At 41.7% G+C, this 12491-nt stretch overlaps 1 protein-coding gene across 1 annotated transcript in view; it reads left to right on the forward strand.

Annotated features, from left to right (window-relative positions):
* Window positions 1–8956, forward strand: part of plekho1b (pleckstrin homology domain containing, family O member 1b) — a 23791-nt gene extending 14835 nt beyond the window's left edge. Inside the window, exons 4-6 of the mRNA XM_044359448.1 lie at window positions 1928–2032; window positions 4188–4286; window positions 5634–8956. Of these exons, the coding sequence (XP_044215383.1) occupies window positions 1928–2032; window positions 4188–4286; window positions 5634–6314 (885 nt within the window). The 3' untranslated portion in view covers window positions 6315–8956. The remainder of the gene's footprint in view (window positions 1–1927; window positions 2033–4187; window positions 4287–5633) is intronic.
* The last annotated feature ends 3535 nt before the right edge of the window (window positions 8957–12491 follow it).

Consider the following 12491-nt stretch of genomic DNA (forward strand, 5'->3'; position numbering starts at 1 on the left):
ACCTGTCTGTCTGCACACACACCTGTCTGCACGCACACCTGTCTGTCTGCACACACACCTGTCTGCACACACACCTGTCTGTCTGCACACACACCTGTCTGCACGCACACCTGTCTGTCTGCACACACACCTGTCTGTCCGCACACACACCGCTGTAGAAAGACAGGTGATATCAGCTGTTCCTCTGACAGAAACACTTCTTACATTAATAAATAAAAATGAAGGTGTATTGAGTCACATGACCAGCAGGTGCAGGGTTCAGGTGTAGCTGCCGCTCCGGGCAGCGTTCAGTCCGTTTCTGTATAACTGACACGGAGCTGCTATGGAAACGCCTCCAACAGCTGTTTGTCCATCAACACCGACACTAACGAGCTTTTTAACGAGCTTCTCAGTTCATTTAAACAGTTTGTGAGATTTCTGAATATTAATAATAAAGTATCTGTAATACTGTAGTACTGTAATACTGCAGTACTGTGATACTGCAACAGTACTGTAATACTGCAGTACTGTGATACTGCAACAGTACTGTAATACTGCAGTACTGTAATACTGCAGTACTGTAATACTGCAGTACTGTAATACTGCAGTACTGTGATACTGCAGTACTGTAATACTGCAACAGTACTGTAATACTGCAGTACTGTAATACTGCAGTACTGCAGAAACACACTACTGTTTATTCACACATACGTATGTTGATCGTTATTGCACGGCTTTGTTGAATACTGGATTCTGATTGGTCAGTTACTGCATCGTACGGTCTGTTATTTGTGAACAGCAGACTGTTGCTATGGACGCAGTTCTGATCACAGACTCTAGACGACGTCCAATCGTATCAATCTGTTTACTGTCAGCTGTTAATATTCACTAAACAGTCGTGGTGATCTGCACCTTTAAGCTGGTGTGAAACACACACCCCCACGTTCCCGTGGCAACAGCTGACTGACTGTAAACACAGGTGGAAATTCTGCTTTATAACACTTTCCTCGACAGCAACACACACACACACACACACACACACACACACACACACACACACACACACACACACACACACTCAGCAGATCTGCAGGCCGTCCCACAAATACCCAGAATAGCCTGAGGGGGGGGGGGGGGGATCGGGTGTCCTGCTGTCTGGGTGGCAGCTTCTGTTACACACACACACACACACACACACTAACACACACACACACACACACACACACACACACACACACACACACACACACACACTAACACACCCGACCATCTGGTGAATCCGTCTCCCGCTGTGTGTGTGTGTGTGTGTGTGTGTGTGTGTTCTGTGCTGTGATTGGTTAAACTGTGTGATGTCAGCATTTCCATCCGATCGTTGTTGGACTGAACACCTGAAACCTGATCAGGAGGTTTTCTGTTGTTGAATTAGACACTAAAATATAATCAGGATAAGAATAAATATTATTATGTTCACATCTGATCAATTAACTGTAGATTTGATCTTTGTTAAACATGCTAACAGCTAAAGAAATATACCAATAACAGTTTGACAACAAGCTAAAAGATGCTTCCAAGGAAGAAACAATCTAATTAAGAGTCAACATCTTACAAAATGCTAAAAGAAGCTAACAACAAATAAACAATCTAATAACAGGTTTACAGCAGGTTAAAACAAGATATAAACTACAACAAGGTAACGACTATTGAGCAACAAGCTACAACATGCTAACAACAGAGAGACTGTCCAAAAACAAGTTAACAACAAGAAATTAACAAGACAACAACCCAAAAACTGACAATTAACAAACTAAAATAAACTAAAATAACGTCAAAAAGCAGCTGATACTGGTGTCAAACCAGTGTGATTCACTGATTCAGTAATAAACACATCAGCACACCGAAACACTCAAACAGACACTAACAAACACTACTGGTGTGTTTTGTGTTGCAGGCTCCGAACCTGATCTTCCTGGCTGTCAGTCCCGAGGAGAAAGAGTCCTGGATCAACGTCCTGAACGCCGCCATCACACGAGCCAAAAACAAGATCCTGGATGAGGTACGGAGACGAACAGAGTCCTGTATGTGGACTCCTGATGGTCACATGTCCACTGACAGGGTTTAAAGTATTATCCTGGTTTCAGATGGAGTTCCCCAGGGCTCGATCCCGGGTCCCTTATTGTTCATATCACTCGGTTTGGAAAACATCCCGAGTACAGTCTTGCTATATAAAAATTAAAATAGTATTTTTCTATAAGTGTTATTCTGTATTTTCTTATTGTCAGTAAATCCCATCCGTCTACTGAAACCATCCGTCTTCTCCACCCTGTGGCTCTCAGGTTCCTCTCATTGGTTTAAAAACTCCTCACAAACACGTAGTTTCATTTTTAAACTAAACCTGCAAACATATAATACTTTAGTCCAAAGACTGACCAACGCAGCTGACTGGGAAGTTGGTAGCATTTGTTATTAGCTCCGTTCCTGCTTGTTTCAATAATTACTGTATATAAACATTATTTGTGAGTTGCTGCTGTTAGTCCGTCCCAGCTGACTGGGAATCTGGGACCATTTGTTGAACTGGAAAATGTTATAATGACTGTATATAAAGTTCCGTCTCTCAATACTTTCCTCCTTCTATAATCTGAGGCTCTCAGCTCAGAGCTCATTGGTTCCTGCTGAATATGTAAATCCTTACAAACAGCTCACACAGATATACTTTTATATTTATAAAGTCTCAGTAACTTTCTGAAACAGCTGACTGCTGTTTTTTAACAAACAAACAGGAGGAATTAGTGCCTATTATTCTCAGCGTGTTTGTGTCAGCAGGACAGTGTCTGTTAGACTGAATCAAAATAAACGAGTGTTTGTGTCTCACTGACACGTTTTAAGAGTTTTGGACAACAAAGATCGTCCATCAGTTCACTGCTGGTGAGATTTGTTGACTAGAAGAAGAATCGAGTATCACGATGTTTTAAAATGTGTGCAGTCACTTTAACTCGTGGTTAGTTTCACCACTCAGTAAACTGAAGCATCAGTACTGTTGCTATGGTAACCTGCAGTTGAACACACCCTCAGTTGCAACTGACAGCAGAGGTGAAAGTGTTTGAGGTGTGCACGTGTGACTGTAGAGAGCTGCAGTTATTTCAGTGACAGCAGGAAGTGTGTTGTGTTGTGTTGTGTGTGCTGGTTCACATTCAGTCAACAAGCTTCGCCTTTTCCACCAATCAATACTCTGATCAATATTCTGATCAATACTCCCTCTCTCACACACACATCATGTTCCAGACTGAAGGAACGCCTCTCGTGAACTCGTGTCACATTCATGTCATATTGACGTTACAGTCGTGTCCTGGAAAAGTTTTATTATATAATTTGAAACACAGTTATGTAACTTCACGGCCTCAGTAGTGACGATCAGGTTCAATATGATGTTTTTTAATATCTTAAATATTTATTCAGACTCTACTGATGAGTCGAAGGTTCAACTGGAGAATAAACCAGAAACAGGAAGATCTGAACTCTCACTGAGTAAAACTTTACAAGTTTTATGAACTCCTGATTTATCTCAATAAACAGCAGGTTTGGTTTCAGAAGTAGGGAGTTATATAAATATATATATATATATATATATTCCTCTGCATGCATCGTCCGTATATTTAGTTATATTTAATCAATCTAGCAAATAAGAAATTATGATGGAAGGTGGTTATCTGGTTTTCCTGCCTCTGTGCTTTACTGCCTTATTTATGCTCAATGTTCTATTATTATTATTATTAAAATAATAAGGTGATAGAAATAATTTAAAGTTAGTAAAATCACAAATTAAACAAATTCAGAAGACAGAATTATAAAAACATTAAAACCATGTTGTTCTACTAGTAAATGTGTTGGATCATCTGGCAACGATTGAATTAATCATTCTAATCAATACAGTCGGTGGTGACTCATCGCTGAGTGGTGAGCAGCTACACGTGTAGTCAAAACAAACCTCTTACATTTATTAAATCTTTTATATGAAACGAGACTGAACATCTGCAATGAGAAGATCAGTGAACCAGTGTGATCACAGCAGCACCTTGTGGACACGAGAGAGGCTGCAGGTTAGATCACACGGCGTCCCGCAGGGTTCGATACCGGGTCCCTTATTGTTTATATCAAACCCTGAGAACATGAATGTTTTATAAATCTCAGCTGTCGGTGTGTTGATGTTTCAGGTGACAGTAGAAGACGCTCAGCTGTCTCATCTGACTCGAGATCGAGTGAAGATTCCTCACAACCGCCGGCTGCCGACCAGAGGTCACCTGCTGGCTGTGGTCAGTCTGATCCTTCATCACCTCCTCATCCTCCTCCAACATCAGCTCCTCTTTCACCTTTATCATATAATGTCCATATTTTAATTACAGGAGTTGAAGTATTTTGCTGAGATATTATAACAGTAAACTGCAGATATCTGCAGAAGATGTTTTGGCTGCTAAAAGCTCATTTCAAGATTTCAACCTGTGACATGTAGACGTCTTTAAAAACATTTTATCAGCAGCTGCCTTTGGAAGTAATAAGTGAACATTTCAGTTGTGAAGAATGAAAGACAACTTAAACGGTGACATCGTGAAGTTAAAATTGGATCAGATTCAGTCATAAACTTCATATCTGTTAATTCTTACAGTACAAACTGAACTGTAGACTTTATTTGGAGGTTTCATTCAATTTAATGGCTAAACCAGCTGAAGTGTTGCTGCTCAGAATGAAAGTGGAGGTGATGATAACTTCCTGTTACACTAATCGATTCTGACAAGGTGAAAATCAGAGAAAATCAGGTAAAATTATTTGATTTTTGAAACAATACAAAGTGAATAAAGACAGAACTGAACTACTTTATTGACATGATAATCAAAAGTTAGATTACAGTCAAATATAAATTTCTGGTGCCAGAATTAAGAGTTTAATGACCTGAAGAGGATTATATCTGAGTTTGTTGAATTGGAGGAAGTTAGATTCTAACATGTGACATCAGTCAAACTGCTGATGGTTTTTATCTCATCTTACAGATATATAAAGTTGTGAATCATCTGCATAGAGGAGAAAATAGACGTTTCGATAAAATGTCATTCGGCCAAGTGGAAGCATGTAGATACAAAATAAGCGGGAACTAGAACAGAGCCTTGAGGTACTCCACAGTTCAGAGGGCCAGCAGTAAACATAAACTCCTACAATCTCTCTTAAGGTGTGTTCAGACAGAAAGCAAAGCAAATCATACTGCTAGACTGCAACAAACAGGCAATAAACCAACTGTACAGATGTTAGCTGTATGCTAGCTAGCAACAATGAGAATGGGTGTGTTTGCATTCAGTTCAGCCTCTGACTGAACTCAAAACTCCAGTTATTTCTTTTATTACCCTTCAGTTTCTCTCGTCTCTGAAAGTTTATTAAGCAGTTAAAACACTTGATTCACTCTCCACCAGGCAAATTCATGTCTAATTGCATCTTTCCGTTGACTTCGTATTTAAAATTCGCTTTGCATTCTGTCTTCACACACAGGCGACTGATTAAGATACTGTGATCTAATCAGTCTGAAACATCTGGACACGTTCTCTGGTTCAGAGATGTTTCACTGGTTTGGTAGTTGTGTCAGTAGATGACCAGACTCCTCCTCTTGTTTCCAGGCATCCACCTCCACCTCAGATGGGATGCTGACTCTGGATCTGATCCAGGAGGAGGACGCTCCGTCTCCTCACGGGGCCGAAGGCGTCAGGGTTGACCTGGACCACCTCACCCCGGACTGTCCCAGATCCAAAACCGACGGTGCCCTCTCCACCAGGACCGACGAGGCTTCTGGGAAATCCAATAGCCTTCCCCGTCAGGTGCCGGTGGTGTGGGAGCGTATGGGCCCCACCCAAACCCCGCAGCCGCAGAAACGCTTGACGTCAGCGGAGAAAAACCGCTGCGCCTCCATGGACGAGATCCTGTCGCACTCTGAAACAAAAGCCACAAAGAACCGGGCGGCGATGTCCCGTTCAACGGCCTCGACGCCGACCGGCACAACGGCGCCCGTCAACCAGCTGCAGGAGCTCATCAGCCAGAAGCTGGAGAAGACAGAGCGGCTGCTGACGGAGGCGCGGCGGGAGGCTGACGGGGAGGCCGGGAAGGTGAAGGGGAAGGAGTCGGCTGAAGCATCGAGAGCCGAAGCTGAGAGACTCCTGAAGGAGGCGGCGGCAGCCTGGGGCCAGGCCCGGGAGGTGCTGGAGGAGGTGAAGGAGCTCAGGGAGCTGTACCGACAACTGGACTCCACCTCCCCGCTCACCCCGTCTACCAGCACCAACAAAACCCAGACCGCAAGAGCCTGATGGTACTGACTCACTCTGGTACAAACCGGCTCTGACCGGTCCGGTCCGGCCCGAGCGGGAAGCAGAACACAGTGCTGCGCTCCTGTTTCTGTTTGTTGGACTTCGGTTGCTGCAAACTGGACGAACTCATTTTAAATTATTTGGAAACATTCAGGTTTTGATTTTCAGCTGTCAGGAGGAACCGGGACTGTCCTGCTGACAGACGCGGCTCGCTGCCTAGAAACTCCCTTCCTTAACAAAACCAACATGGTGGACAAATTCAACTTGAGGCCTGAAGTATGTCTCCAGGCTCCGAGAGGTCTCTGTTCGTTTGCACAAAAACAAAAAATCTCTTGTTGAAATTCATGAAAACGTGCCAAGAGGAGAGTTCAGAGATGAAAACCCTGTGGATCCTTTATCTCATCTGTCTTTCAGTCCACAGTCTTTGCTTTGGATCATTTTACTTTGCTATAACTTTTCCTTTGGAATATTTACAAGTTGGGAGACGTGTTTTTGAATCTTCTAGAAATGTAAACAAGATGAAGTTTTATACAGCTGGACGGTACGAATGCAGGGTAATTATGAAGCAGGATTTTTAACCGGCGGCCTTTGGATGATGTGGAGTTTGAAGGTGAAGAGGTGGAAGACTCCTCTGAATGTGACGGTCTGTGAGCAGCTTCGGTTCAGAGCTGCAGGATTCTGATCACCTTGATTATTTCGACTGATTGGTGATTGTCATCAATCACCTGGAGAAAACCTTTTTGTTTTTCTGCATCTCAGAGCACTTTGGCATCTGACTAACAGGTTCATTTTATTCAACTACTCTGGACATTTTATATAAAAAAAAAAGTTTCAGTAGCAACTAATCAGATGATTGTCAGAAGAAGAAACTGCTGATTGAAACCTGAAAACCCAAACGTACCACAAGTCTTCTGATAGGTGCAGGTTGTGATAAGACCCAAGAAAGATGCAGGAAATTATTGGTTTATAACACAACAGACAACAGTAACGTTAGCTAAGTCAGCTAAAACCTGATCAAACCCCAGAGTTTGAGTGAAGGTCTCGTCAGATTATCTAACCTCCTTTCTGACGGCAGAATCACGAGAAGCTGCGTCAGACAAACAGAAAATTACATCCACTTCTTGCAGTGATCGGCAAACACGTTCAGAGGGTGTAGAACTCACACGAAGGCTTTCATCCAGCTGTTTGTCTACGTTCTATGAACTTGTTTGAAGCTTACTGAGGCCTTCAAACTCTCTGGGGAAGCTAAGCACACTTCCTGTTTAACCTGTTTCTCTCTTGACAAATGTCTCTCACAGATTTAGATTCAAACTTGTCAACAAAAGAAGTGTTTTTAAAGATGGACACTATGGAAGACATTTGTTATTATCAGAGTCAAAGAAGGAACTTTAAGTTTGGGTGTAAAATGAAATCAGGTCCAATCGTCTTTGGGTTTGTTGGAGTCCACTTGGGCTCAGATTCGATATTTTTCAGACTTGTCAGGGTCCGTTTTCTGTTAGATTTCTCCAGATTGTGTCTTTTTTAATGTACTGATCCATCCTGAGTTTAGGAAAGTCACAGATCCATTTTGGGTCACGTACTATTTTTTGGACATTTGAAGACTCAAGGACGACCAGACGCTATGCACACTGCGTGAAAAAGCAACAGCAGCTTCCATTCTTCAAACTGTCCAGAAACTGTCGACATATTCGTCATCTTCTTCTTCCTCTTCCTCTTCTTTGAGAATGTGAATGTTTTCTGTGACACACCGGAGGCTGCAGCAGGTGGCGGTGAACCAGCGGCCTCCAGTCTCAGCTGGAAACCTCCGTGACTCAGGTGTAAATATTTGTCGAGAACTGGATTCTGATTCTCACACTGTTCACTTTGAAACCTTCGATCCTCATAAAAGCTGAAACGTACTCGTGCGTGAGAACACGACCGATAACGCCGAACACCGAGTCTGTGATTGTTCGTCTCTACAGATCAGGACTTTCTGCTCGAGCAGTTACAGAAAAACAAAAAGTAAAGTCGGACTTAAAATACAGTTAATATATGACATAACATTAAATTAGAATGAAAACAATGAAAAGAAGACAACAGCTGGCTAACAAGCAAGATTCTCATTAACGGGGAAATTATGCTAACATGAGTTAGCAAGACAGCTAATTTTAGCTGATTCATTGTGTATAAATTCATAATCTGGTGGTTCAAAGCTGTTTTCAGTCATTTCCAACAGCCTGAAACTGTGTTGCTGATTAGCTAAGTGAGCTAATAGAGAGCTAATATTAATAAGCAATTATTAGCTCGCTAGCTAGGGTTAATACAGGAAACCAAGGATGCTGCCGTCATGCTAATGCTAAGCTGTGACTGTTGTGTCAGAGTTTCTGTGAATTACGGTTAGCTAACATTGAACTTTTTACATTAGCAGCTACATTTCAGGAAGTGGAACTGACTGTTGAAAAAGTTTTTATTAAGTAGAAACTAAGTGTTAGCTTTGAGCTAGCTAGCTAGCTAACCTGTCCTTCATCCACAGCTGACTGATATATAGTGTTAAATTTTAAATGAAAATTAAAAACATTATGAAATGTGAACATGAATAAATTCTGTGAAATAAATAAACCAATAAATAAGTTTACATGAAATAAAACTTTCACTGAGAAAAGCATAATTTGAAAAAAATTACTAATGAAATAAAAATGAACTCAAATAAAACTTATTTTGAAAATGATTAAATAATATTTTATAATAATGAGTTTTAATTTCACTAATAGTTGATGGTATATTTAGCTGTGTTGGACCACTTTGTTTTTATCTGGTCTTGAATATCATTTTGCACATAATCATAAATAAATATGTGAATTTCTCGTATGAAGCTTTTCTTGTTACGGTGAAAATAAAAACAATAGTTGAAAATCAAAATTATGAGAAACTAAAACAAAACTGTTCGACTGTTTTATTTCATATTTCATAACTTTAAAAGTCAACGTTTTACTTTCTGACAGTCTTAACATTTCATGTATATTTTTGTTTTTCTGGTGGAAATCAGTTTCCAATAAGGTCCCGATCACGTAGAGAAGAACATTCACGGATCAATGAATCATTTGAAACGTGTGAAACTTGTTGGAGACGTGATGAACTTCGTTCAACTGGATGAAATAAACTGGATTTCTGGTGTAAAAGACATTTCAGCAGGTCACATGACTGACGGACAGATTCTCAAGTCAAACTGGAACATTCCTCTGAAACATCTCGACCACCGGTGCAGTTAATACAATCAATCAATCAATCGATCAGAGTTTTACTGCTGAAAGTTGTATTTTTTTAAATGGGACTCAGACTTTTGTACTGTAGCTGCAGTTCATCTGATCTCTGATCTCTGATCTCTGCTGGGAGATAAAGTGGATGTTAGCAATAAAAGAGTGAATGACGTCACGCCAAAGATAATGTGAAACTATCAGAAATTCTCCGCTTGGTTTTATTTTGTTTGGCGTCGCAGATTCAACAACAGGAAGTGTTTTTGTTGTTGTTGTTTTTTTTGGTAAAGGAAGAAACTCGTCAGTTTGGAGACGCGAGCTGATTCTTTCTTCCTGTTGCTTGACTGTGATGTTCACAGATGTTCACAGATGTTTAAACACACTGAAGGTTTTTCTCTTTTTGTACTGAGCTCGTTCTGCTGACGTCTGACACGTCTTCCTGTTTTTAATACCTGATCTTCCCTGTTTTTTAAATCCTTCCGTTTCTGTTCTTTGTGGCACTGAGCAGCTACTGTAGCCTTAAATCAACCCAGAGGGGATGATGGGAGATGTAGTCCAGTAGTGATGTGAAGCTGTGAGTCCTGAATCAGTTCATGTGCTAAAAATAAAACCTGGAAACTGAACCTGGATCAGTGCTGAGTCATTAAACTGCTAACGAGGAATCCTGCAGGCTTTAATTAGACCGTGTGTGTGTGAGTGTGTGTGTGAGTGAGAGTGTGTGAGTGTGTGTGTGTGTGTGTGAGAGTGTGTGAGTGTGTGTGTGAGTGTGTGAGTGTGTGAGTGTGTGAGAGTGTGTGAGTGTGTGTGTGTGTGTGTGAGAGTGTGTGAGTGTGTGTGTGTGTGAGAGTGTGTGAGTGTGTGTGTGTGTGTGTGAGAGTGTGTGAGTGTGTGTGTGAGTGTGTGTGTGTGAGTGTGTGTGTGTGAGAGTGTGTGTGTGAGTGCGTGTGTGTGTGAGTGTGTGTGTGAGTGCGTGTGTGTGTGTGTGTGAGTGTGTGTGAGTGTGTGAGTGTGTGAGTGTGTGTGTGTGTGTGTGTGTGTGTGAGTGTGTGTGTGTGTGAGTGTGTGTGAGTGTGTGTGTGTGTGTGAGTGTGTGTGTGTGTGTGTGTGTGAGTGTGTGTGTGTGTGAGTGTGTGTGTGTGTGTGTGTGTGTGAGTGTGTGTGTGTGAGTGTGTGTGTGTGTGAGTGTGTGTGAGTGTGTGTGTGTGTGTGAGTGTGTGTGTGTGTGAGTGTGTGTGTGTGTGTGAGTGTGTGTGTGTGTGTGTGTGAGTGTGTGTGTGTGTGTGTGTGTGTGTGTGTGTGTGTGTGTGTGTGTGAGTGTGTGTGTGTGTGTGAGTGTGAGTGTGTGTGTGTGTGTGTGTGTGTGTTGCTAGGCGACCTGCTGACAGTGAGCTGAGATTAACAACACCTCCGGTTCACACGGACAGACAGAAAATACCTTCCTGTGTGTGTTTGTAGACGAGCAGTAAACAACAATCAGAAATGATGAAACATGTCGATGTAAATATGAAGCTTCATGTTAAACAGAACAGAAACAGATTGTTGTTGTTTATGTCGTTTATCATTTATCAGCTGGATGAATAAAAAACAGACAAAAGAAGAAGAAAAGTCAAAAAAAGAAACTAATAAATCAGTAGATACTAAAAATAATAAACATTATAATACATCAACATTCACTTTTCTGTTTGGTTTTGTTTTTACACGGATGCAACACACAGTGACACGTTTCCTGTTTATCAGTAAATATAATAAACATTTACTGTTAATGCAACATTAGAGTCAAAGCTGAAGGTCAAAGGTCACAGGAGTTGTCGAGGATACGCTGGATGATGACGGGGTCCTCTGTGATTGGCTGGATGCTGCCCAGACGCCGTGAAGGTAAAGCAGCGGACGGCGGTCAAACCGCTGAGCATTGTGGGTCGGAGAAACACGAGTCAACAGGTTTTTATTTTAAACATAAAATGAGAAATAAAAAACTAAATTGGTCCCAAAAAGAGTTCAAGAAAACAGACGTGAACATTTACTGACAGAACGAGACGCCAACAGGCAACAAGGCGATGATTAGACTGCATAGAAGCATGGCTTGTTTGTTTGTTTGTTTGTTTGTTTGTTTGTTCTCTCCCTACAGGTCATCAGGTGTTTGGTGACTTGTTTCACCACCGAGGAACTAAAAGTCTCATTAAATCAGAACAAGCTTCACATGCAAACTTCACTCTGCTTTACAGCTGATGTCTGTTTCCATGGCGACAGGGCGTGACCTCTGACCTCACAGCGCTGACGTCAGAGGTGTGTATAGGTGGTGATATTTTTTTCCTAGGATGGTGAAGTTACAACCCGGCCAACTCGGCCTCTGATTGGCTTACCCTGATATTCTTACCCTAAACCTGACCAATCAGAGGCCGAGTAGGTCATGACTTCGCCATCCTAGGAAAAAAAGGGTGTACAGGTGGAGGAGGCGGAGCTTCACGTCTCTTCACGGAGCTGCACCTGCAGCTGATTTGTTTGTCAGATAGAGCCTCATCAAAACAAATCACAACTATTTACATACACACACACACACACACTCACACACACACACACTATACACACACACACTCACTCACACACACACACACACACACTCACACACACACTATACACACACACACTCACTCACACACACACACACTATACACACACACACACTATACACACACACACTCACTCACACACACACACACACTATACACACACACACTCACTCACACACACACACACACTATACACACACACACTCACTCACACACACACACACACACTCTCACACACACACCTGTGTCTGTCAGGTGTGTGTGTGTGTGTGTGTCATCATCAGCTGCAGTTATTTATAAAAACATTATTTTTTATAAAGTTAAAAGTTATTTATATTCAGAAAATAAATTCAAACTAAATTGAAATAAATGAAGAA

The sequence above is a fragment of the Thunnus albacares genome, chromosome 8 (assembly GCF_914725855.1).
Source record: "Thunnus albacares chromosome 8, fThuAlb1.1, whole genome shotgun sequence".
NCBI lineage: Eukaryota > Metazoa > Chordata > Actinopteri > Scombriformes > Scombridae > Thunnus > Thunnus albacares.